This window comes from Mesocricetus auratus, unplaced genomic scaffold (assembly GCF_017639785.1).
Source record: "Mesocricetus auratus isolate SY011 unplaced genomic scaffold, BCM_Maur_2.0 Super-Scaffold_100004, whole genome shotgun sequence".
Classification (NCBI taxonomy): Eukaryota; Metazoa; Chordata; class Mammalia; order Rodentia; family Cricetidae; genus Mesocricetus; species Mesocricetus auratus.
Genome location: NW_024429189.1, coordinates 30,488,539 through 30,515,874, shown reverse-complemented (window position 1 = coordinate 30,515,874; position 27,336 = coordinate 30,488,539). Strand labels below are relative to the sequence as shown.

The 27,336-nt window shown below is 39.2% G+C and overlaps 1 protein-coding gene across 1 annotated transcript in view; it reads right to left on the bottom strand.

The window, feature by feature from the left end:
* Window positions 1-24,110, bottom strand: part of Psmd14 (proteasome 26S subunit, non-ATPase 14) — an 81,457-nt gene extending 57,347 nt beyond the window's left edge. The window contains exons 1-3 of the mRNA XM_013112644.3: window positions 23,978-24,110; window positions 15,536-15,644; window positions 13,247-13,298 (exon numbers count right to left, since the gene is read on the bottom strand). Of these exons, the coding sequence (XP_012968098.1) occupies window positions 13,247-13,294 (48 nt within the window). The 5' untranslated portion in view covers window positions 13,295-13,298; window positions 15,536-15,644; window positions 23,978-24,110. The remainder of the gene's footprint in view (window positions 1-13,246; window positions 13,299-15,535; window positions 15,645-23,977) is intronic.
* Between the last annotated feature and the right edge of the window lie 3,226 nt (window positions 24,111-27,336).

Sequence of the window (27,336 nt, the reverse complement as noted above, 5' to 3'; positions counted from 1 at the left end):
TAAAACATCTCAGTTTGGTGGCTAACTAATCCAGTCTCATGAGACTTCATTTATGCTTCAGAGACCCAGACAGGTCCTGAAGAGTACTGATTATCCTTTGTTTCAAACATAGGAAATATTATTTCTTGACCTTTTAACCAGGTCAAATGCAAATATAAGGAAATATAAGTAGATGAATAACTTGTGCAAGCTACAAGTCTGATAATATATAGACCAGGTTGGATGCAAACTGAGATCTTCCTACCTCTGCCTCCCAAGTGCTAGGCTCTAAATGTGTGCACTCCAATATGCCCAGCAAATGCGCCATTATATTTATTCACTCTGAAAAACATATTACTATGGTTCCAAGTCAACTGCAGTGGCATCTGTAAATGACAACTTACACTGCTAACCTACCTAACATACAGGTAGAGTATTTAAGATGATAGAGCCTGGCAACAATCTGATTAATTCCTTCCCAAACTAATGTATCAATGAGGATATCAATGATATTTTAGAATCCAAAAGCCTACATCTGAGGTTGCATTTAAGCGAAGACTCGCTTTTTTTTTTTTTTTTTTTTGTGAATGGTGCTAATCATACCACATGATACTGGTTAATGTAAGGATTAAATGAGGTAACATATGGAATACATTTGGTATAGAGCCTGGCACATAAGTGCTATTCCTCCTACTACTTCTAACAATAAACCTTTAATACTTAAGATTACTGGCGCCTACCAAAAAATAGCAAATCTAATTTCAATATAACATGTACACTTAAGAAATGTATACTAAATTGAGATGTAAAAGTTCGATACTGTGTTTTTCCCTGAACTGAGTTTAATACACAAATATGCTTTTTAGGTAGAGACTAAAAAAGATAGGAAAACAAACAGAACACATTTCCCTCTCACTCATACAAATACAGAGTATGTCTGAAACTGATTCTTAATGCGGATCCTTGGAAAACTTTAGGTTACTGATTTCAAACAAACACTTCATTAAAAAATGTAATTTGAATACATTATACCTCTTTGTTTCTTCATGCTCATATGCAAGGAAGTCATGACACACATGTAGGGTCAGAGAACAACATGTGGGAATTGGCTCTCTCCTATCATGAATCTCAGTGACCAAACTCGGGTCAACAGACTTGGCAGCAAATGCCTTTATCTGCTGAGTCACCTTGTCACCCTGAATGAGTTATTTCTAAAGTTAAAATATTCAAATGACAGTGCTAAATGTTTGCATGGAGCTTTTAATATAAACTCACATGTGACCAAGGAACCAAATTATAAAGTTTAACTTTTCAAATATAATAGTTTTTTTTAAATAAGCAAAATCATTGTAAATACTAAAGAGACAAACTATATCAAAACTCACAGAAATTTTAAAACCTAAAACTGGCCGGGTGGTGGTGGTGCACGCCTTTAATCCCAGCACTCGGGAGGCAGAGGCAGGCGATCTCTGTGAGTTCGAGGCCGAGCTGGACCGACAGCCTCAAAAACAATACAGAGAAACCCAGTCTCGTAAAAAAAAAAAAAAAAAAAAAAAAAAAACCTAAAACTGTTTAATCTAAATATCCTGAGCCTTTCCTTTCCTCCACCCCAAAACAGGGCTCACTATGTAGCCCTGGCTGCCCTTGAACTCATAGACTGGCCTTCCTCTGCCTCTGGGAATGCTGGGATTAAAGACGTGGTCCAGCACTGTCCGGCAGCTTTTTTTTTTCTTGTGTTCTACTGATAAGCCAAACACTATTCAAATACATTCAATTTTGTATTCAGACAGTGACTCCTCCTAAATTTAACTACTGCCTGACAGACAAAGCACCACTAACAACAGGAAATGTACAGTTCTGCAAGTTGATACACAAACTCTGCAACATGAACATAGTTTACAAACAGCCACTAGAAATTCAAGGAGGCCAGGTAAGTAAAGGATGGAATGACCAGCCACATTTACAATCTGAAGATTAGTTACCATTCCAAAGGTTCCACTGTACTCAACGTTCCCACGGGCCTCTGGGCTTGTTTTGTTTCATTTATCAACAAAATAAGTAACAACAATGCTATCATTACCACCTCTCACTTGAGCCTCTAACTCCATTTGACAGATCCATTCCATACATTAATAACTGCAATGCAGATATTACTGTATCTGTGGTGAATTTAATGAGATGCCCCCACAGTAATGGGCACGCGAATATTTGGTAGCCAGTTGGTGGTGGTATTTTGGGAGCTTAAGAGGTGTGGCTGTGTTAGAGGAGGTCCATCACTGGGGTAACTGGGGTAAAGTTACAAGGCCTGGTCTAACCACCATTTTGCTCTTCTTGCTTGCAGTTTGAGATGTTCCGCTTCAGCTACTGTGTCTGCTGCACTGCTTGCTATCAAGCTTCTTATCCCTCTGGATTCATAGGCACAAACAAAACCTTCCCTTTATTAACTGCCTTGATCATAGTGCTTTATCACAGCAACAGAAAGCAACTAACAGTACCTGTCATAAATGAAGATGCGGAGACTCAGAGTTAGCCAGTGTTGCCTAAACTCAGAGCCAAAGCCTGCAGTATTTCTACCACACCAAGCTAATCCATTCTAGAAATTTAAGGTTCTGGAGGTGTGTATGTGTACCTCCTAGAGGGGCTTATTACAACTTCCAAAGGATAGGAACCACCTGAAATGTGATAAGAAATGAGTGTTTACCTATAAGGACTAGCTACATACATCATACTCAAAACAACAAAACCAAACTTTAGGACTGAAGATCTAGCTCCATGGTAGAGCAAGCACTTACCCAGCATTCACAAAGCCAGCACTCAGGTAAGGGAGACAGGGAGTGGGATAACCCTAATGGTAGACTATAAATAGTATGTACAATATACTGCCCAATACAGTAACCAATTTTCTCAAGAAGCTTTGAGCAAATTCAAATTGAATAAACATTTAGTTTTCAGTAATTATCAGTTTACTCAAAGACTTGATGTCGGTATGTGACTACATATCTCTACCTTCCTTTCCACTTCATACACCTGATGAGAACTCCAGACACCAGTGACAGGCAGGATCTTGGATAAGTTAAAAGAAACAGGTAACAGTTGTTCTAGGAGGGAGCAAGGACAGAGGGGACATGAGAATTCAACTTCAGCAAATATAACTTCTGCATTCTGCAACACAACATTTGTGTATTTAATATAGGTATATTTAAAAGTAATTATTTGCTTATATAAAAACACCTTGTTTGTTTCTCATACTACAACAAAAGCTTCTGATTTATGATAATTAGATATGTATATTGTACATATGATTGAATACATTTTAAAATGTAAGTTACCATTAAGTGATTTAAGTCCTTATAAAATGTAAAGAACAGATGCCAAAGTCATTTCACGCAAGTGCTACATGAGAAATTGCAACACTTATGTGGCCTTAGGCTACTGTACACTTCTATAAAGGAGACATTTGAAAATGAGCTTTTATTGATGGGAAAGTACAAAGAAACTTGCCAGTGTGCAGCTACATGGCCAACAGGCAACGAGCACTGCCTGACTGCGCCAGTCAGATCACCAACCACCATGACTGCGAAGGCCATGAAAGAAGCTGTTACCACTGTGGTCTAAAAGTAGCACAGGCCAGAGCAGCAGATTAAGCAGAACTTTACATCGGTGGCAGGTCTCCCGAGTTCTCTGGATGCCACGGAATTCATAAGTGGGATCAGTATGTTCTAAAAAAATATGGTGCTGCAAAGGGGAGAAAAAAAGGTTCCACAGCACCAAGCAGTGTAGTACTTGAAACCTCGTCATCAAAGTGACAGTTTTCAAGTGCCATTTATGATGCCCTAGTCTGGAAACATCCCAGCTAACCCATCTGATCAACAATTTCACAGATGGAAGCACTTGATGGCTAATTGGCAAGTCTATTATTCAAATAAACCAGCTCCCTGTGCCTCTTTCTCATTGCACGAGTCAAGGTATAACCTAACGGTCATTGTATTAACATGAAAGGCTTCTTTCCCAGAAGAATTTTTTTAGTAAACCAGCATATTTTGGCAATTAGTTCAGGGTTTGTGAGTAGTGAGAAAAACGGTTGTTTAGGAGTCAGAGATGCAAATCTTCTTTTAGAAGTTGTACTATTTGTAACCTGAACCTACATCAATAAGCCCAGATACACATTATCACAGGAAATGAAATAAAAAACTATTCTCATTGTTTAAATATCCCTAACACATGGACCAAGTGTTTCATGCCAGAACGACATACAGCCCTCCCTTTTCTACTCTTAGGACTTATGTTCATTATTTTAGTTATGTGTACTGTAAGTGTATGTGCACATGAGTTCAGGTGTCCATGGAGGCCAGAGGCAACGGAACCCCCCTAAGCTGGAGCTACAGGTGGTTTCGAGAAATTTGATTTTCATCAGGGCCCATAAAGATGGCTCCACTTCATTTTGACTCAAAGTCAGAGAGTTCAAAACTGTCCTCAATAAGTCATAAAACCTAACAGTCTAAGACATGGCTACAGTAGGATGTTTAATCTTGCCTTGAGTGTCTTATCTAAGTAACAACAGACTTGGAATGAGATGTGGTAACTCTTGGCCCTCAAGGCCAGATAAGGAGAAATTGAATCTAAGGTGTGGTTACCAAATCCTTGGAGAATTGAGGAAGAAAGTCTGTTCTGTACACATGATACCATGTTCTCCTTTTTTATTAAGGTATTTAATGGTGAAGAATAAACTTGGAACATTCAGTATTCACTAGATTGCCCTCCTGACTCTATCCTGTGTCTCTGTCTTTCTCTAAAAGTCTTTACCTACTACCCTTTCTCACCCACACTCCCCCTCTCAGGTACAAACTAGACAAGTTGGCTGGCTCTGACTGAAGCCCCACAAACACGGGCTCCCACACCCTTTCAAACTCTTTGTAGCTTCTAAAACTTAAAAAAGTATATTACTCTTCAACTACAATTTGAGTGCTTTGATTTTAACTTTTGAAGCATATAGGCAGTAATAACAATACCTTTTATCTACCTAAGGAAACATTAACTATAGATATAGCACAGGGTTTGGCATCTGAAAGACCTCTAGCTACACTTCCTATTACTATATGATTCAAACCATAGTATAGCAATAATTATCCCTAACTTTGCAAGGTTATTATGACAAATGATTGAGGAAACTGAACACAAAAAAAATCTCACATCAAAACACCTAATGTGCAGGCCGGGCGTTGGTGGAGAACGCCTTTAATCCCAGCACTTAGGAGGCAGAGGCAGGAGGATCTCTGTGAGTTCGAGACCAGCCTAGTCTACAGAGCTAGTTCCAGGAGAGCCTCAAAAACAATACAGAGAAACCCTGTCTCGAAAAACCAAAAAAAAAAAAAAAAACCACTTACTGTTCTATTAGTCTACTAGTTCTGTACTCACCTGACCCAACTGTATTAAGTACTAGACAGGAAACTTGACACAATGTTCAATATTTAAGTAGATTCTCTTTCAGTACCCACACACTCGCTCTAAATTCCATGAGCAATGATTCATAATTCCGAGTACCTGGTAGTCTTCCTATGTGCCTACAATTTTTGTAGTAGATCAAACTGAGAGCCTCTAAACTAGAGCACTGTAGCAAAGCAGCAATAAAATATTCAAAGGCCCCTTTTGGTCTACAAAGTAGGAAATAGGAAATGTGTACAGCACACAGAATTTGCAAGCAGGAAAGCAATGGCAATCCGAAATGGGGAAGAGGTGTAGACTAAAGTAAGACCAACACCCCAAAGGGACAGTTATATAATGGGAGCAGAAATTTTCTACAAATAGAAAGAAGCACTTATCAACAACTGGATTTTGTGATCAAACCCAGGGAACTGTGCTATCTGATAAGTGCTCCAACACTGAGCTACACCCAATCCTATCATATATGTTTCGCGGGGTAGAGGAGAGGGGGAGGTGAGCGAGGGAGAGAGAGGGAGAGAGGGAGCGAGAGAGAGAAAGAGAGAGAGAGAGAGAGAGGGAGAGGGAGAGGGAGAGGGAGAGGGAGAGGGAGAGGGAGAGAGAGAGAGAGAGAGAGAGAGAGAGAGAGAGAGAGAGAGAGAGAGAGAGAGAGAGAGAGAGAGAGAGAGAGAGAGAGAGAGAATGTGTGTACACGCAGCGCAAAGTGAACGTGGAGTATGAAGGCCAGAAGACAGTGTCCGATCCCTTGGAACTAGAGTTACTCATATGCTGGTAAAACTGGGGTCATTTGGAAGCATGAAGAACTCTTACCACCAAATGTTCTCTCCAACCTTCCTGTCGGATTTTTTTTTATAAGCATTTTCCTCTCAACTATTCAAGGTAATGTTTACAATACAATACAAAGAGATAAAGAACTAATTATCCAGGAGCTGCCCTGGGCAAGTAAGGTTATCCTAACAGTTCATTTCCTCTTTAGTGTCCTTAATTGCTCAGCTCACTCTTCCCACAAGCATTCTCTCTTATAAAGGAGGGCTTGTGAAATCACTGGTAGAAACTAAAAACGTTATATTGAAAAGCAGCCTGTGGAGACCACGGCTCTGTTCAATGTCATGCTTTTGGAGCACTCAACCTAGACAACATCCCACAAAGAACCATGAAGGTCTGAGGTGAAGGACAACTCCAGTCCTGCATGCCCAAGTTTTAGGTGGGTATGATGAACACAGAACTGTCTTAATGATAACATGAAATGAAAACTTATAAATTCAATATACAAAACTAAGATAGGAAGTCCAAAGTGTGCCAGAAGTGGTCAATAGAAAAACATGGTAGCAGGTGTCTGTAATCACAGCACTTGGAAGGCTTAGGTGGAGAATCTTGAACCAGCCTAGGCTATACAATGAGATGCTACCTCAAACAAAAAAACAAACATACACAATGTAGAAGATAAGGAAGAAAACACAACTTGGATTTTTGAGATCATAACATCCTCAAAAATGTGGACTATTAGAATTATACTGCAATATCTGAGATTTTTTGTGTTCCATCTCATAAAAAGATAATCAGATATATCGATCCACCATTTCACTCTTTCTTATAATTATGATTTTATCTCATCAGAATTCGAATATTCTTCAGAACAGCTTCAGTATAAGTAAAATACATCACCACTTCTCTTACATTCCAAAGAACTAAAACAAATCAACCTATATAATTTCAGGTCAAAACTGAAATTTTGTAACCACAAGTTTCCCTTAAAAAAAACTTCTCATCTAGAATGTTCATATAAAACAGCACAAATTAACTGCAATGCCTTCCACAGGAATGGTTTCTACTTATTTTTAGAAGAGTACCCTCAAGAGCACCACATTTTCAGTGTGGTGTCTTTTCAGAATCACACCACAAATTGGTTCACGTTTGACCTGACCCTTCTTCTCCCTCAACACTACATCAATCAAGCATATTAACAAAATGATTAGAAACTACAGGAACTAGTTTTGAAAGACACCAGGTATTTTTGCTCTGTTTCTGTAGTAAAATCACCATTATTTGTAGTTAAACGAAAAAATAAAACTATTAAAATAGCCTGACATTTCTCTACTTATCAGGAAGGAAAAAGCCAAGTTAATCTAACAGTGTTTAGTAAGGTTCTTTTTAGTCTACGGCCATAAAATACTGAATATATGTAATCTGGTAAAGCCCATTATAAGTGTATGGGGATCACATCAGATATTAAAAGAAAAAGTTTTCAAAAAGCTAAACAGAGGCACTTATCTGGATGAAAAATTATCAGTCAATAGAAACAAAGCCTTTTAAAATCTGTTCATTTCATGCCACACCAGTGCTGATAGCAGACTAAAACTTTCATCAAATGTAGCAGCTACAAATACTAACCTTACACAAACTATGCTGGCTCATGCCATTATGCCATGGTATACCTTTTCTAGCAGATGAAGGTGAAAACAAAAGATAATATTCTCATCTACAGTTACTGTAAAGCATCACTGCAGGATCTGCTAGTCTCTACTTCCATTCTGACTTAACTATATCCCATCTTCAGAATTCTTTCAAAACACTAACTAGCCAGGCACTGTAGTTACATGGGGAGGCAGAGGTAGGGGAAGGTGCATCTCTGAATTTGAGGTCACTCTGGGTTACATAACAAGTACCAGGCCAGCCAGAGTCACATGGTGAGCTCCTGCTAGTTAACACCTTAGCACTGAGCCACAACCCTTAACTAACTCCTACTCCACGTACCACCACTCCCCCAATAAGGGAAAACCACTTTTATGAGACAACGAAATGGAAATGGCATGGGCTTTTGAAATCTTCTCAGTGACACAACTCCTAATCTTCCCCAAGTAATTCCATGAACTGGGGACCAGCATTCAAACTCATGAGCCTATGGAGGCTATTCGCATTCAAACCACCACAGATGATTACATATGATTGAAATCCCAGGACAAAAGACACAGAAGCAGGACAGTGAGTTCCAGACCAACCTGAGCCACCACAAAACTAATGGTTTTGTCATTTATCTGATTTAGTGATGCCAAGTATCTTTGCATATCCTTAACCTTACAAATACAAAATGTGTTTTTTTTCTCTCTTTTTTTTGTCTTAATAATTTGTCACTCTGCTAAATGTGTAGTCATTTTTTTCTTTTTCCTCTGCTGGTAATCTTTAAGCATTAAGTCTGTCTTTCCCAAAAAGAACTAGTAATAAGGCTGCCTGCAGTACTAGTGGCACACACCTTTGACCACAGCACACAGGAGGCAGAAGTAGGCAACTCTAGCAGTCTGAGGTCACCCTGGTCTACAGAGAAAGTTCCAGGGCAGCCAGGGCTACATAGAGAGATCCTGTCTCGAAAAAAAAAAAAAAAAAAGTAATGCTATCACCCTAAGGCAGCCAACTTGTAATCTTTGCCCTGTCCTAAGGATGGAAGGATATAAAAGTTTCTTTGAAAACAAAATGGCCTTTTTGGTCTGGCCTTGTTTCATTTAAAATGTGTGTATCATCATGGTGGCACACATCTTTAATCTCAATGCTCAGCAAGCAGAGGGAGGTGGATTTATGTAAATCTGAGCTCTGGTCTACACAGCAAGTTCCAGGCCAATTTTAAGTATATCTTAAAGCATATGCCAGAAGTTCATTCCTTTCAGGCTGAATAACGTTTCATGGTACAAATAAATACATGCCACATCCCATTTACCCATTCAGCTGCTGGAGGATATTTGGGTTGTTTCCATCTTTTGGCTACTATATAAATTTGCTTTAAATACCGATAAGCATGCTATAGTCTTGCTGTCAATTCTTTGGTCCTATACTCAGAAATAGGACTGCTGTATCGTAATGAAATTCTATTGTTAATGTTTTGAGGACCTACTACACTATTTTTCATAACAGCTACACCATTCATGTTCTCTGTCAAGGTACAAATGTTCCACTTCTCCATTCCTAACAATGCCTACTTTGGTTTGGGATGATAATAGCCACCCAACAGGAATGCTGTCCAAAACTATAGTTTGTTTTTCTATGTATATGGTTCAATCTACTGAGAACTACATAGGGATTATTTGTGCATACATAGGATGGGATCCAATTTTCATTGTCCCAAATACTGAAAGCCACTTAATTCAACAGCATTTACTGGGTAGGCCTTCTGATTTACTAGTAATGCCACCTACATTATAAACCAAGCTCTAACATACATGGATCTATTTCTGGACAGCATCTTCAACAAATGACACTGGTCAAACTGGATGGCTTTATACAGAAGAATGAAAATAATCCGTATCTCTCACCCAGCAGAAAACGCAACTCCAAACAGATCAAGGACCTTAATATAAGACCAGTTTTCCTGAAGCTGACTATTGCATTGAACTCATTATCACAAGAGAATGAACACTAGTACGGGCACTAAGAACAATAATTAATAAACAGAACCCCATGAAGCTGAAAAGTTTCTTTACAGCAAAGGACACCAACATTCAGGCAAAGCAGCAACCTACAGAATGGGAAAAGAGCTGTATCAATTCACTGTCTGAGAGAGGGTTAGCATCTAGAATATATAAAGAAAAATGAATATCAAGAAAATAACTCAATTAAAAATGAGATACAGAGCCGGGCGGTGGTGGCGCACACCTTTAATCCCAGCACTCGGGAGGAAGAGGCAGGCGGATCTCTGTGAGTTCAAGACCGGGCTGGACCGACAGCCTCTAATACAGAGAAACCCTGTCTCGTAAAAACAAAAAAACAAAAGAAAGAAAGAAAAGAAAAACATAGGGTACAGAACAGAAAATTTTCAATCGATGAAAAAACAAATAGCTGAGAAACACTTTTAAAAGATTCAACATTCTTAGCCATCAGGGATATGCAAATTAAAACTACTTTGAGATTTCTAACCCCAGTCAGAATGGTCAAGATCAATAAAATAAATGACAGTTCATGGTGGTGAGAATGCAGGGAAAGGGAAACACTTATTCATTGGTGGAAAGAGAGCTACCTTGTACAGCTAATAGGGAAATCAGTGTGGTGAAGCTGAGAATGGATCTACCTCAAGATTCAGCTATACCACTCTTGGGCATACAAACAAAGGACTCTACATTCTATTACAGACACTTGCTCATGCATGTTCACTGCTGCTCTACTCATAATAGCCAGAAATTGGAAAGAGCATAGATGTTCAGCAACTAATGAAAGGATAATGAAAATGAAACTATAAAATTTGCAGGCGAATGGTTATAGCTAGAAACCCAGACCCCAAAGGACAAATAATCCAGGTTTTCTCTTATATGTGGATGTTAGCTTTCCATATTTGTATTACAATCCTAATAACCACAGAGGTTAGATATAGAGTAAAGGACTAGGGGATAGAACAGCATCTCCCAAGGAAGGGGAAACAGAATAATACATTGTTATGGCAAGACAAAGGGGAAACTAAAATAGGTAGATTAAATAGGGAAGGGAATGTGAGAAAAGGGGATATTTGGGAGGGATAACTAACACTAAAGGCCATTTGAAACACCTACTACTGTAGAAGCTTCCTAATATATACATATACAAGAATAATCTAAATAGAGCCACCAAATAGTAGGGGCACTAATGTTCCAACTAGACATCTTATGCAATCAAGCAAAACCTCCTATGTAAGGAATGGACTATATTTTGATATGTTGGCCAAAGGCATGAAAACCCCCAAACATCACAAGCTATGGTCAAGGCTATTGGTTGCTTTCTACAACCTGAAAGTAAGGACCTACTGCTAAAGACAATATTACATCATTAAAATCAGAGAACTCCGTGCCTATCTAAACGTTTCACCCACCACTGACGAGCATTCATGGTACCAGAAAGTAGTCTGCATGCTACTTGATGAGAAAGGTAATCATCACTATCTCCCAGGTACCAACCCTGTATCTACAACAATGACCATCCTGCAAGATACACTGGTGTAATAATGGCATAAACGTTACAGAAGTAACCAACCACTTATGGCTTGGACTTAAAGCCCAGTTCATAAGACAGAATTCATACCTAACAATGCTAAAGTGGCCAAGAACCTAGGACTAGATACAGGTCATAAACCCAGGGAAAAACATAGTACTATTATTTTGCTAAAGGAACACAGCAATAAACGTATACAGAGATGACTGTGAAACAATATAACTCAATCTGTGACCAGTATTTCATGTATAGCAATTTTTCAGAGCAGATCTGTAATACAAATAAATAACAACTTATATCTAGTAATTAAGGAAAGTCATTTTGTGTGTTTGTTGGAACTTTAATATGTGTTACTAAAGAACCTACTATTTCATGACTATTTCATTTATCTCCTCTCTCTGGTGAGATGGCAAGCTCTCAGAAGGTAATGTGGAGGAAATAAATGAAATAGTCATGAAATAGTAGGTTCTTTAGTAACACATATTAAAGTTCCAACAAACACACAAAATGAAGCCCTGAGGCTAGCTAATAAATCAGAACCAGAGGAGAGATCACTTAGCAAACATTGAGTTTTCCACATTCTATAAACGTGTACAGAGATGACTGTGAAACAATATAACTCAATCTGTGACCAGTATTTCATGTATAGCAATTTTTCAGAGCAGATCTGTAATACAAAATAAATAACAATTTATATCTAGTAATTAAGGAAAGTTATTTCGGTGTTCACATATGACTCAACTTCAGTTAAGATTTCTGCTAAAGCAAAAAAAAAAAAAAAAAAAAAGATTTCTGCTAAAGCAATGCCTTAAAATTTGCACATAAATTTGTAGTATCTCCATGACAGAAAGTGAATTTACACAAAGAATATTAAGTCTCATGATGAAACTCGCTAATGATAAAGAAGCATGAGAAATGTTCAAAACTAACAAAAGTCTGCTTTGGCATACTATAAAAGAGAATCACAAAAAGATGGCACCTTCTAAAAGTATTTATCAATGACAAATCATGACAGGCCTAACAGAGATTATCGTAAGATGATTTTAAAACATTTATTAAGTCTCAAAACTATGTTTCTTCCTCTAAATACAGTTTAATTTGAATGAAAGAAGACAAAATACTACCAATAATACATAAATGAGGGAAAGCTGGGAGCTAAGAGACCACAGTTGCAGGCAGAGAATGATACCTAATACCGTTCATTAATTAAGGACACGGATAGCCAGAAATATAACCAGAACGTAAAGAGGCAAAGCACTTGCTTAGCACATGTGCGGCCTGGCTTTGAGCCTCAACACAACAAAAGAGAAATACCTATTTAGCTGAAGACCTTCTGACACAAACCTATCCAAAAATCAACTGCCCTGTAGCACTGAACAAAATAAGTGATAGTAAAACTGAAAGAGCGTTTGATTTTAATTATCAGTATAAAAGAAAGCATAAAAATATCAAACTTAAAGGAAAAATAGCTATTATCAATTCACCCATGCACCATAACTACTGGTATAAGTTTAGAGTTAGGACTTCATACTGAGTCAATGGATTCATTTTCTGATCCACTACAAAGTATGCCATGTTATAATAGTCATGTGCAACATTAAAAAGTTTGTATTATAACTCAAAAATGACATGCTTTAAGTTTTTTATTTGAAAAGGCAACTTTATAAGCTCACATATCCCACCATTTTAAACCAAACAACTAAACAACAAAAATTCTTATTACCAGGAAAAAATGATAAAAATGTCTCCATGAAGATGTTGCAATTCAACTACCACCAATAAGGTGTGTTCTCCCTTACCACGAGGTAGTCTGTTGACTCTTCCTCTTTGGATAAGGACATAAAAGCTTGTTGCTTACACACTAGGAAACAGTATGCATACTAACCTGGCCCAGTCCAGGCATACCTCCTCCAAGTCTAAGAAGTCTGTCCATATTTCTAGAAAACAGAAACAAAGGAAAATGTTCCTAAGCACAAAAGTGTTTACTCAATTGCTATCTATATAATTCACCTTCAGTCACTCAGTATGTCAAAAATATTGGTGGTAATTACAACACAACATCAGACTTCCTGTTAATTAACACCACATATTAATTCAAGAAGCTGTCTTCCATGCTAATTAACAGACCTTATTTCACTGCTTTGGTTTTGGGTTATCCCCAGTTTTAAAGACAAGCAATCTTAGCATACTTTCAAAACTTTGCTATCCTTAAGTTAATTATATTTTCTTATTGTTATCTAATAAAGCACCTGGATGGGGGGAAGTGCCTAGAATGCTTATCATATGTATGATTGAATTTCCTTCAATTTGTTCAGAGTGTACAAATAAAAATCTACACTTTTAAATTAAATTTTAACATCCTCATTAGTAAGTGCTGTGCTAATTAACTTACAGCTTGTCAGTTACCATCAAAACTACATGTGAAAGACATTGTGAGTAGATTACGGATCTCTGAATTAGCATCAAAGGCTTCTTAAAAATGAACTCATTATATTAAAAGAAAATACTATAGGGTAAACATTAAATGCATTATGATAGTGTTCTAGAACCCACGCAGATAGACTTCTTTCAGACGCTGTGGAGATACACATCCCTTCATGGCTGCTATTCTCAATCACAATTTCAGAGTTAATTATTACAACTTTGAGGTATCAGTTTATCTCCAGCATCTGGAATAACTGAAGAGGAAACTCATAAGCATGAGAATCTCACAAAAGGAAAGAATGGCAGTTGTACTTACAGAACAAGGAATCAAATTATTCAAGAATAGCAGTGTAACAAAGTATGTAAAAATGAAAACAAAGTAACATTTTTTTACTTAAAAACTACTACTGTGTCTTAAAATTCACCTTCTTACTAAATGTATACTTAGATCATCACCAATTATAACATAAACTAAACTAAGTGTTAAGAGATTAGGAATTTTTGTTCATGCTTTACCAACTAGAACTGCTGCAAGCTAAACCTCAATAATGTACTTAAATCATTACAATTCTGCCCAATTATGTTTGCTGAGCCAGTTGGTAACAGTTTAATCCTGCTAACATTTAACAATCAAAACTTCATAAAAGATAAAGCTGGGGACACTTCCAAAGTGAGCACTCGGTTTGATGACATCATTGCCTGTATTAAAAAGCCACAAGACACTACTCTGAAGCCCTCTTCCAGTCTCTACCACTCCAGACAGGTGGCATTCTGGCTTGTAAAGGCACAGAATAGCTCTGCTACTTTCAAATTGTATAAAAACAGAACTACAGATATTTTTTTGTCTGACTTTCTTTCACAAAACATGTCTGTGAGATTCACAACAGATAATTCATCTGTACAAATGAAATGGCAAGAAAATTTGGTGTTTCAGACCAAATCTAATCTTCACAACCATACTTATCTGCCTAATTATAATTACAAATGACATCCCCACCAAGTTCCTCAGCTCGAATAGTCATTCAGTACAATCCTTTTTAAATGATCTTGTATATTTTAAAATATTAAAGATGCCAGGCATTGGCGCACGCCTTTAATCCCAGCACTCGGGAGGCAGAAGAAGGCAGATCTCTGTGATTTTGAGACCAGCCTGGTCTACCAAGTGAGTTCCAGGACAGGCTCCAAAACAATACAGAGAAACCCTGTCTCAAAAAACCAAAAAATAAAGATAAAAAAGTAAAGATATTTTCTCTAAAATTCTTTTGGCCCATTTCAAGCTCACAGAACTAAAGAACCAATGGGGGTGGCAACATACACTTCAGAATACATATACACAGATTCACTCTAGGCCAAAGTCAATCGATTCCCAGCTGTGTTAGTTTGTCTACGTTCCCTGTGCTGTTTCTAATGAGATTACACAGACTCCAGATGCTGTGAATATACATGAGCGATGTGGGGAGCAGAGGGAAAGAAAATCTGGCAGGTCAAACTTGTGTTTTTCACAAAATTAGATGTCTCAGCAAACAAGAAAAGATATTTAACAAATTAAAACACTTAAGATGAACACATTTTATAAAAATACTAACATTTGGAAATGAAATATATTGATAAATATTCTAAATCACACAACTTCCTAAAATCTGGTTACCACACATATTCATAATTTGATGCCTGTTAAAAGTAATACATTTACACAGCATCTATCAGATCCTAAAACAAGTTAAAGGTAAAATACAGTCTTAAATCTTACCTGTTTGTGTTAGGCTTCAATTTATTGAATTTGACAAATTTCTTATTAACTCCAATTCTTGCTAATTCTGGAAGGTATAATTTTTCACAAGTAGTTTTTTCTTTCTCTCCTAAAAAAGAAAAGTACTTAATTGAGAGTTGAGAACATTTCATATCTCCACCCCAAAGAACCTTTAAAAGAAACAAAGTTCTGCAAATGAAATAGAACTCAACATTCTCCCAATGCTGGAGACGGGAGGCTTCACCCATGCTAGGCCCTCTTATACTGCCAGCTCTAAAACGGATTTTTAGTAATTGTTTCTTGAGAGCGTGAACTTATTTACCACCTACACAGTTCCTGGGCATAGAGATTACTATGATACATTGTGTTTATGTATTTTACTTTTGCCACTCACCCTCAGGACTGATATTTTATTGCTTTCAGTATTCCTCAAGGTCCCTCAAAGAATAATATTTACTCATTAAAAAGAACAAGAATCACTTTATTATATAACCAGGTTCAATACAAATTTTTACACTTGTACATATAGGACACTACCAGTGCTGTTTTTCTTTTATCTTGAAAATTTGACCTCCAGGATCCTTGCAATTAGTTCATCCTTTAATTATTCACAACTATGATGAAAATAATAAAAAATGTAAAGTGTATAAAATGCGAGAGGGAAATAAATCACAGTAACGCTATCATCTTTAATTCCTACTGTGCTGCCCAAAGCATTGATTTATCTTTCAAAAATATGCAGGAGACCCTGAGTTTCAAACCAGTCCAAGCTACACAAAAAGACCTTGTCAAAAACCATAAGAAAACAATGGGCTACAAACACTATTACATCTTTACTTCCCTCCTTCCCTCTCTGAACACACTTCAGAACTTAGAAATTTACATTTTCCACCCACAATCGAAAAGGGATAAACACGGAGGAAAAACAGTTTCATTCTTCTTGCAAAATCCCAAGTGAACACGAAGTAGCAGACGCTCCTGTCTCTGACCACAGTAAAGTTTGGGTCAAAAATCAGCACTGACTTTGTACTACTGACACTGTGCTGTGGGGGCTGTCCAATGTGTTACAGGGTGTTTAGAAGAATCTTTGACCTCTACTCAGTATATGTTAGCAGAAATAGCTAACAGTTGCAATTAAAAAAAAAAAAAGCCTCCAAGCATTGCTAAATGTCCCTTGGAAAGACACCATCATTCTCAATTGAGAAGCATTGCTAGAAACAAAATCTGAGGCTATGCATCTAGAGATAACAATATCCTAAGGAAAATTTTTCAAACTTAAATACCAAGGAGTTCTGTAAACAATTTGGCAGTTGCTCAAAAATTTAAACACAAAATTCCTATTCCTAGATATATGCCACAAAAATTTAAAACAGGTCTTTAAAATAAGACACGTTATTTTATTCATGTGTATAGCATTAGTATTCATGACAGCCAAAATGTGGCAATAGTCCAAATGCCCATTACACAATGAATAAACAAATTCTATCATATATACATATGGTAGAATACATGAAATATTACTTGGCTATAAAAAGGAACAAAGCAATGATACATTTTAAAACTTGGCTGAACCTGAAAACATGTAAGGCCTGAAAATGCAGCCCAGCCACTGAATGTTTGCCTTGATGTGTAAAAAGCTCTGAGTTCAATCCCTAGCACAAGAAGAAAAGGAGGGAGGAAGGGAGGGCAGGGTAGAAAGAAAGGGAGGGAGGGGTGAGCCAGGCCTAATATGTGGTATGTCATGTGTGACGGTTTTAACTTCCAAGTTGATATATCCTTGAATTACACTGAGTTGAACAGAGTCTCAGTAAAAGCTTATCTAGATTAGCTTGGCCTATGAACAGGTCTGTAGGGGATTGTCTTAACTGCCCTGATTGCCTTAATTTATATGAAAAGATACACCCAGAAATTGGGCAATACCATTCTCTAGTACTGCGTCCCAGACTATGTAAGAGAAGAAAACTAGCTGAGTACTAGACATACATTCATTTCTGTTGTTAACTGTTTATGTAAAGGAACTGCCTACTTCAAATTTCTAACCTGACTTCTCTGAAATGATGATGGACGGGGCAATCTGGATTTGTAAGACAAAATTCCTTTCTTTCCTACACTGTTTTTTATCACAGCAGTGGGGACATGTGATTCCACTTGTATGAAATACGCAGTAAGTCTACTAGATGAAATAGAGACAACTGAACACACAGCATTTCCATACATACTTGACTCTGGCTATTCCCCCACTCGTCCCATCATTCCTCTTCCCCATCTCCATGTGCCCTCCCCGGTGTACACCATTCCATTCCCAGGGTTCCCTTCCCACTCTCACGCTTCAGCTGTTCTATTACGTCCCCATTCCTTTCTAGCAGACCCTGCTTCCCCATCTGTAGCCCCCATCTACTTCCGATCTTTACCCACACTCAGCCTCACACATCTATGAAGATCAGAAGATAGGTGAGCATGAGGAATAACATGTGGTATCTGTCTTTAGGAGCCTGGGTGACCTCACTTAATGTGCTATTTTCCAGCTTCATTCATTTTCTTGCAAATTTCACAATCTTTTTTTTTTAATTTAATAAAACTTTACTGTATGGGTCACATTTCCATTGTTCTATTTCCTTGCTATTGTCAACAGCGTGAATAAATTTCCTTTCCCCAGCACTCTCATGGGTGTTTGTTGTCGTTCTTAGTCACTGGCCTGAGATGAGATGAAATCTTTAGAGTAGTTTTACTTTGTTGTTTCCCTAGTAGCTAAAATGCTGAAAACCTTTTGAGAACTCTGTTCAACTCAGTTGCCCATTTATTGACTGCCTGCTTTTTCCTTAACAGACATTATTTTATTTAATTTATGTGTATATCTATGCGTGTGTACACTGTTTGTGTGGAGAGATGGGGGTTGCTGTTTTGGTGTTTAATTTTTGTGATTCTTTATATATTCTAGATATTAACTCCATCTGAAGTATAACTGGCAAAGATTTTCTCCCATTGTGCAGTCTGTCTGTTCACTCTGCATATAAGCTTTTTGCTGTACAGAAGCTTTGTAATTTCATGTAATACCATTTGTCAATTCTAATTGGTATTTATAACTCTAAAACTAAGATGTCTTACAATTGAGGCAAATATAATGGCTCTCCTTCATTCAACAAAATCATGAGCTGTCAATGTTTTTAAAAGTATTATAGGTAGGAAAATGAAAAGCTCTGGAAATGGTTGGTAGTAACACAGTGATTCAACAAAGAGAATATACTAAATGCTGCAGAACTACACATCAAAAATAGTTAAAATGATAAATTTTACTATGTCTATTTTATTCACACACACTCACACAGTCCTACTAAAATTGTACTTACACTTTCAGGATTTTTTGGCAGTCTTGAGGATTGAACCTAGAGTTTCTTCCAAGCTAGGCAAGCATTCTATTACTGGACTACAGATCCAGTTCCTATTGAACTCATCTTCACAAGAGACATATAAATATATATATTCCAGGTTCATGTATGGTGAATAGTGAGCAGCTACTTACACTCACAAAGCATGTTGCCCACCTGAGCTATCTATACTTTCAAAATCAGAAACTACAGAATAAGCACTAACATTTGCTACACCACACCTTACAAACATCTCAAACACCATTTTCACCATCCCTTTATTTTCTTATCTTAAATTATTAGCAAGATGATCTAAAAGGGCAAGAAATAAAAACAGTTCACTGGGATAACATAAATGAGACAACTACTCTTCTTAGTATATGAGGGGTAAGTGCTATCATCCTGCAGCCACAGAACCAGAAATGCCAACTGATTCTAATACTCATTAGCAGTATATTCCTCAGTTACCTCTCCTCCTCAATTTCCTCATCCACAAAATGAGAAAAAAAGAGAATATGTTTTGTGCAGCTGTTTAGAAGAATAAAGAAACCAATGCACACAGGAAACATTCAACACAACCATAGGCATATAATAAGCAAACAAGGAATGCTACCTGCTATGCATCAACAGCACTCACCATCTTACAACAGCTACCCTTTCTCACTTTGAAGCCATTTAGTAGACCTCACAACCCCAGGTATGTCACAGAAATAAACTCATCACACTGGAGACAGACACATTTTCAGAATTCAGCAAAGAGGTTCACAAGTTAAGCTGTGCACCATACCATGAAAGAGAACGCTTTTTTTGTTTGTTTGTTTTTTGAGATGGGGTTTCTCTGTGTAGCCCTGATAGTCCTGGAACTCACACTGCAGACCTCACACTGGTCTCCAACTAACATTGATCTGCCAGTCTCTACTCTTGAGTGCTGGGATTAAGGTGTGAGCCATCACCACGACTTGGCTAGAACACCTTCAATTCTCAGAAACAGAAGCAATGTACAAGGTTTATAAATCTAAACTAAGCTTACACCTATCAAAAAGCTGAAGATTTAAGAGCCCAGTCATAATGGATTTGCCTTGATATTTTCTTTAGTTTTTTTTTTTATGTGTATGAGTGTTTTGCCTGCATGTGTGGATGTGCACCATATGAATGCCTGGTGCCCTTTGAGGCAGAAGAGGGTGTCAAATCTCCTGGAACTAGTTACAAATGGTTTTGAGCCAACATGTCATTGCTGGGAGCTGAACCTGAATCCTCTGCAAGAACAAGTACTGTTAAGCACTGAGCCCTTTATCTCCACCCCAATATGATAACACCATATGAAGTGTTTTTACATTCCCACTACACCATCACACACAGCAACGTTTACCCTTATAGTGGAGAGCATAAAACAAGCATCTACTTGAAAGTTGATGACTCACCACCTAACCTTTCAGGGCAGTATCTTGACTAAAATGCAGCAAATTTAGAACATGTATATGTTAGCTTTAAATCACTTCTCAACTATTTCCAGGAACGATTTGAAACAATGGCTACCTAAAAAGCAGATCCTTCTAAGTTGCATTAATTTGGATTTTTCAACCTTTCAAACTTTTCCTAGGGATCCCAACATACCAAACATGCATAAACTTCATATAAAAATCACAAAGTGTTTAGTCATTCAGGTTTATCATCGTGTCTCCTACTTCACTGGTTTACTTCCTATTCCTCTATGAAAACATTAATATTCTTAAACTAATAGTAAATCCTTTTAAACTACTCTGTATTTGTGATCTCACTATAGTTCTACATCTTCAATTCTCTATTCTCTTATTTGTGGAAGGTAGGAATTTTTTCCTTACTTTTTATCCAGTAGAATCAGAACCAGAAAGAGTGAATTTTTAATTTAATTCTTTCAGTAGTATTTTTTTCCACCTTGGGTTTTTAAAAGACAGGGTCTCACCACATGGCCCTGGCTGGCCTGAACCTTGTAAACCAAGCTGGTCTCACACCTGCAGCAATCCTAGCACTTCCGCCTCTTGAGTACCGGAATTACAAAAATTTAAAAAGCAAGATTGGGAGCAGCCAGCAAGGTGGCTTAGCAGGAAAGAACTTGTTGCCTAGCCTGATGTCTTAGTTTGAAACCCAGAACCCACAGTGGTGAACTAACTGCTGCAGGCTGTCCAGACTCTTTCTCCCTCCTCCAACCCCATCTGTCTCTCTGTCTGTCTGTCTGTTTCTCCTGTTTTTCTCTCTCTCTCTCTCTCCCTCCCTCCGTCTCCCTCTCCCTCTCCCTCTGAACCATTATTTAAAGGACAAGATTCCACTCCAACCCTCACTTAGAAGACTAAGAATTTAGTCTTAGAAGAAATATAGCTACTATACTAAGTACAACATTTAAGCAAAATACTTGCAAAGTACTACCTCGTACACTCAAGATTAAAGAATGCAATAGGAAAAGACAGCAATACAGTTAAGAACAGCTCTAGCATCAATCAACTGAGATTTAAAAACAGACTTCACCATCTACCCACTGACTTATATAGAATAAGCTACTTTCTTCTAGAGTTAGTCCCTAAAGTTCAACTACAAAATATGTAACCTTGCAAACTCTGTTATCACAACTGATAGAAAGTGTCTAAAACACAGAGCCTGGAAGGAATATGCTAGGTACTCAATAAATGCCAACATTGTTACAGCGATCTTAAAACTGATAGAGATCATTCAACCCAACGATTTCATTTATGACAGATGGGGATAACAAGCTATCACAATGCAAAGTATGAATTCTCTAATACTGCAGGCAAGCATGGTGTGAGTACTCAGTACCTGGGCAAAGCTTTCCCAGGTACACCCTGAATAGCAAGCAAACACTTCTGTAATACTCAAAGTCAAAAAGGCACAACTGCCCCTTGTTACTGACTTTCAAACACATGATTCTGAACTTATGTACTATACTAAGTATATGGTTTCTATGGCAAGTATAAAAAGACAATGAACCCAAACATCGCTGTTAAAATCCAGCTTTTTGACTAGAAAAGCAATGTATTATTATCAAGGATGGGGGGGGAGGGAGGCTGGGATGGATGTCACAAATCCAATAGGCGAGACTAAAATAAAAGATAATGACTTCAAAATTTTCATGAACTTTTGGCAAGATTTAATTTTGTTTTAGACAAATTCCAGACAACTTTCAGTTTTTCACCAAGCATACCTTAACTACAGTTAATTATGAGTCACTGTATATCTTAACATACAACAGCCTACACAATATAAGTTAAATAATTTATCTGTATCATTTTTAGTTTTGTCTGGTGGGCTGGTATCTGCACATCTGTACATCTGCCTGAAGACATCTGCTAGAGTTACAATCTGTTGTGAGCCACAGGTGCTGGGAACAGAGCCTGGGTCCTCTGCTCTTTTTTGGTTTTATGAGACAGGGTTTCTCTGTGTAGCCTTGGCTGTCCTGGAACATCCTGCAGACCAGGCTGGTCTCAAACTCACAGAGATCGGTCTGCCTCTGCCTCCTTCCTGAGTGCTGGGATTTAAGGTGAATGCCACTGTACACACTCTTAACCACTGAGCTATCTCTCTAGGCCCTAAGTCACACAATTCAAACATCAAAATGAACCATATAGTGAGCCAACATGGCAAGAAGACCAGCATTACATTATCCTCACGGACACTGCATCACAGGTTCCAGTTCCAACATGGCTAAGTGCTTGTCTTGTTGTTTTGCTTGCATTACGTTATGTTTGCAGCAGCACAACCAACTTTTGGGTTGGGTGGTGAGGAACATTCCTGTGTCAGCACTGGGGAGGCTGAAGTAAGGGGATCACACCAGATGGAGGTTAGCCTGGGTTGTGTAGGGAGACACTATCTCAAAAACAAACAACAATAAAAACACCACACACACACACACACACACACACACAATCCCACATATACTTTTATCTGAAGTTAGACAACAAGGGCTTTCCATTTATCCTTGCCTGGCCTATGACCAGAGCACACAGACCAGGCTGCCCCAAACTTATGGTGGTTCCCTAACCTTTTTCCTCCCGAGTGCTGGGAGTGATCACACTCCAACTGTATTTCTTTGCTAATTTTAAAGCCTTTTATAGAAATCTTTATTATTGTTTGGGCTTTTATTTTTTTGTCGTGAGTCAGGACCTCACTGTGTAGCCCTGCTGACCTGGAACTCTTTTTGTAGACCAGGCTGTCTTGTTCACCATCAGGTGGAACTTTGTTGCTATTTTAATTCCTATTTTTTTTTTCCACTCTGTGCTGAGGTGAGAGCACAAACCTGAAATTGCAACATTTGGGAAACTGAGGAAGGTTAAGACCAGCATGGTGTACCTAATTATAACCATAAATAAAGAGACCTTGTCTTCAAACAAAAATTCATAAGTAAACAAACCGTCACAAAATTTAAGACTCCTTTGAAATGCTGAAGTTATTCTTTTTGGCAGAGACACTGAGCTCCATTCACAGGAAAACTGAGTTCCAACAAGCCACAGGGGCAGTAGTTGGTTTCTACTTTGCTCAATAAGGAAATGTAATCCACAGACCAGCACTCAAATGGAGCAATACATCAAGTAATGGCACAGCAGGAATAATCAAACTTTATTTTGAAAATATTCAGGATTAAAAGCAATGCCTCTCTGGGAGCTTTTAAGCCCAAAGGACAAACGATGACGAAAACTCGCACTCTACTGAAATTCAGTCCATCCTCTCTCCTTTGCTTCCTCGGACTGTATGGAAGTTTTTCAACACAGGAGGAACTGAAGACGAACACAAATGGTCATAAACAGGGTTCTGCCAGTGGATGGAGAAAAAGCTCCCAAGCTAGGGAGAAGCAGTAGGAGATGACATCCAGACCTGACCCAGCCAGAGACCCGGAGACAAAGGAAGTGAAGACCAAGAGGCCGGTGCTCTCCATCAGGCCCCGGACTCCATCGGCAACCTGACTGGGCAACGTGACTCAGGAAAGCCCGGGGCTTGCGGCGGCCTAGTGCGGCTGGCTCCCGGACTTGCCCGGGCCCGCCTCGGGGTTCGGCTGAGGCCGCCGGGAGGGAGGTCGCGGTCTGTACCTTACCTGGCCTTGTAGCAACCTGGCGGCGGGAGCAGCACCTCACACTCAACAAGGACCTGGATCCGAGAACCGGCGATGAATCAGCCCGATTCCATTCAAAAGAGTCGCCCAGGCCTCGGCCGAGAAGTACTTCCGGGTTCCCGGCTCCTTCGGCTTCCTTTCCCGCCCCGCCAATTGGAGACCGCTGGGGAGTGGGGCGGGCTTGGGGAGAGGAGCGCACGGCGCACGCGCAGGCCGCCGCTCGCCCAGTCCCCGGGAGGCGGAAGTCGGGCGGACGGCTCTACCCTCCTGCTTTTCTCACCGCGCCAAGCCGACCTCGCCGCGGTCTCCCTGGTTTGGAAATTTTGGAGGCGTTACGTTTGCGGAGCCCAGAATCTCCTTGATTCTGTTCCTTGCCATTGTGGCTCTCCTCAAAAAGTAAAACTTTGAACTAAACTTATCTTGGTCTCTCGAGAAGCAAAGTGGGGGGAATAAGGGTCAGCGGTGAGGGTTTTAGCGATAAACAAACTTTTTCCATGTCCCAGTTTACCCCCTTTTGCCTTCACTGCCTTAAAAGGATTGTAGATCTAAAGGAAAATTGACGTTTTTCCATTGTTCCTGCCTCTTAAGTTCAGCTGTTTACAGTATTGAAAAAAAATTACTTATGTCTCTACATAATTATCAATAAACGGCCTTTTACCTTTTTATCTTTGCTCTGTGCTAGATATTCAAAAAGCAAAGTTACCCAAGAAATTAATATTGGTAAGTTTCTATCACAACCTGGGGCTAGATACAGTCTCCATTTAGGTCATTCACCCTGTTTACGGATTACTCCCACTTTCTCAAATGTGCTAAAATTCATCTTTAAAGCGTTTCTAAACTTCAAAAAAAAAAAAAAGTCAAGGCATTCCTAAATCAAGGCAAGGCATTCCTAAATCAAATATCTCCATGGATCTATTGGATGAAGGAAGAGAACAGATTACAGAATCGTGCCCCTTCTTTAGTGAAACCCACAAGAAAGAAAGACTAAGAAAATATGGTCAACAGTTACTGGGCCTGGAGTGATAGCTCAGTGGTTAATAAGAGTTTGTGTTTTTAAAACTAATGCTGCTATGAACATAGTGGAACAGACATCCTTGTTGTTTGAATGTGCATCTTTTGGGTATATCCCTAAGAGTGGAATTGCTGGGTCTTGTGGTAGACTGATTCCCATTTTCCTGAGGAATCTCCATACTGATTTTCAAAGTTTTTTTGTTTTAGTTTTTTTTTTTTTTTTTTTTTTTTGGTTTTGGTTTTTCAAAACAGGGTTTCTCTGTGGCTTTGGAGAGTGTCCTGGAACTACCTCTTGTAGACCAGGCTGGTCTTGAACTCACAGAGATCCTCCTGTCTCTGCCTCCCAAGTGCTGGGATTAAAGGCTTTTGCCACCACTGACCGAGCAAACTAGATGCACCTCAATTGAAGAGTGGATAGAGAAAATGTGGTATGTTTACACAATAGAATACTATTCAGCCAGCCGGGCGTTGGTGGCGCTCGCCTTTAATCCCAGCACTTGGGAGGCAGAGGCAGGCGGATCTCTGTGAGTTCAAGACCAGCCTGGACTACCAAGTGAGTTCCCGGACAGCCTCCAAAGCCACAGAGAAACCCTGTCTCGAAAAACCAAAAAAAAAAAAAAAAAAAAAAAAAAAAGAATACTATTCAGCCAAAAAAAAACTAGAATCTTGAAATTTGCAGGCAAATGGATGGCACTAGAAGAAATCATCCTGAGTGAGGCAACCCAGTCACAAAAAGATAGACACGGTATGTACTTACTCATATGTGGATTTTAGACATGGATCAGGGGAGTGCCAGCCTACAATCCCACAGCCAGAGAGTCTGGAAAACAGGAGGGATCCTAAAAGAGATATACATGGTACCCTGGAGAAGGGAAATGGAACAGATCTCTTGAACTGGGAGGATTGGGAGCATGGGGCTAGGAGAAAGATGGGGAGAAGAGGAGGGGAGAGGAGGACATGGGGGAGCAGGATGGTTGAGTCAGGGGAAGAATAGAGGAAAGTATGATGAGAGATACCATAATAGAGGTTTGAGGAGATATCTGGCTCTAGGGAGATTTTCAGAGATCTGCAAGGATGACACCAACTGGCAATCTAAGCAGTAGTGGAGAGGCTACCTTAAATGTCCTCCACCATAATGAGATTGACGACTACCTTATATGGCATCCTAGAGCTTATCCAGTGGATGATGGAAGCAGAGGCAGATACCCACAGCTAAACACTAAACTGAACTCCTGGGAACAGTTGTAAAGAGGGAAGAGTGATGAGCAAAGGTGTCAAGACCAGACTGGAGAAACCCACAGAAACAGCTGACCTGATCAAGGGGGAGCTCATGGACCCCAGACTAATGGCTGAGAGGCCAGCATGGAACTGATCCAGACCTCCTGAACATGTGTATCAGTGAATAGGCCTCAGCAGTCTTTGGGGCCTTGGGTCTAGATCAGTATTTAGCCCTGGCATACAAATGGAATTTGGAAGCCCATTCCACATGGAGGGATGCTCTCTCAGACTGGACACATGGGGGAGGGCCAAGGCCCTGCCCCGGATGATATGACAGACTTTGGAGAACCCCACAGAGGGCCTCACTCTCCCTGGGGAGCAGAGTGGGGATTGGGTAGGGGGCTGGGAGGTTGGGTGAGGAGTGAAGGGAGAGGGAGATGTGATTGACATGTGAAGCAAGCTTGTTTCTAATTTAAATTTTAAAAAAAAGTTTGTGCTACCACTAGAAAGGAGACAAGTTCATTTCCTAGCACCCAGGACAGGTTGAAACCCTAGCTCCAAAGGATTTGATTTCTCTGACCTTTGAGTGCACCACATATGGACACATATATTCACATGCAGACACACAGTTACATGTAATTTAAATCTAAAAGCAAAAAGTTAAGACCCTGTCTAAAATTAATGAAGACACTTCCCTCAACTCATCCCTCTCTCAAACCTTCCCTGTCTGTGGAGACACCAGACCTTGAGCAGAAACCCACTTCCCCTTCGGCCTGGGAGCAGGCATCTATGTAATGTTTACTGAAAACAATTCAGTGCTTTAAAGCTTGATAGGGCTCAGATAAGGGCTGGCTCACTGAAATACCATGCCGTTCACACCTCCTATGGCTAGATGCCTCTTCCTGTTTCCCTGGGGTGTCTCCCCGATTCTGGGGCCGGAGATTAGACCACCAGCCAGGAGGAAAGAATGGTATGTAGATGAATGGCAGGAGTCCCTAAAAAGGGAAGCCCTTTTTCTTGGGGAGACTTCTCCTGAGATTTCGCCTGAGAGCTCTCCTAAGCGAACTGGGGTCTCCTCCTAAGCTGACTTGGGAAATATAAAGTTTTCTTAA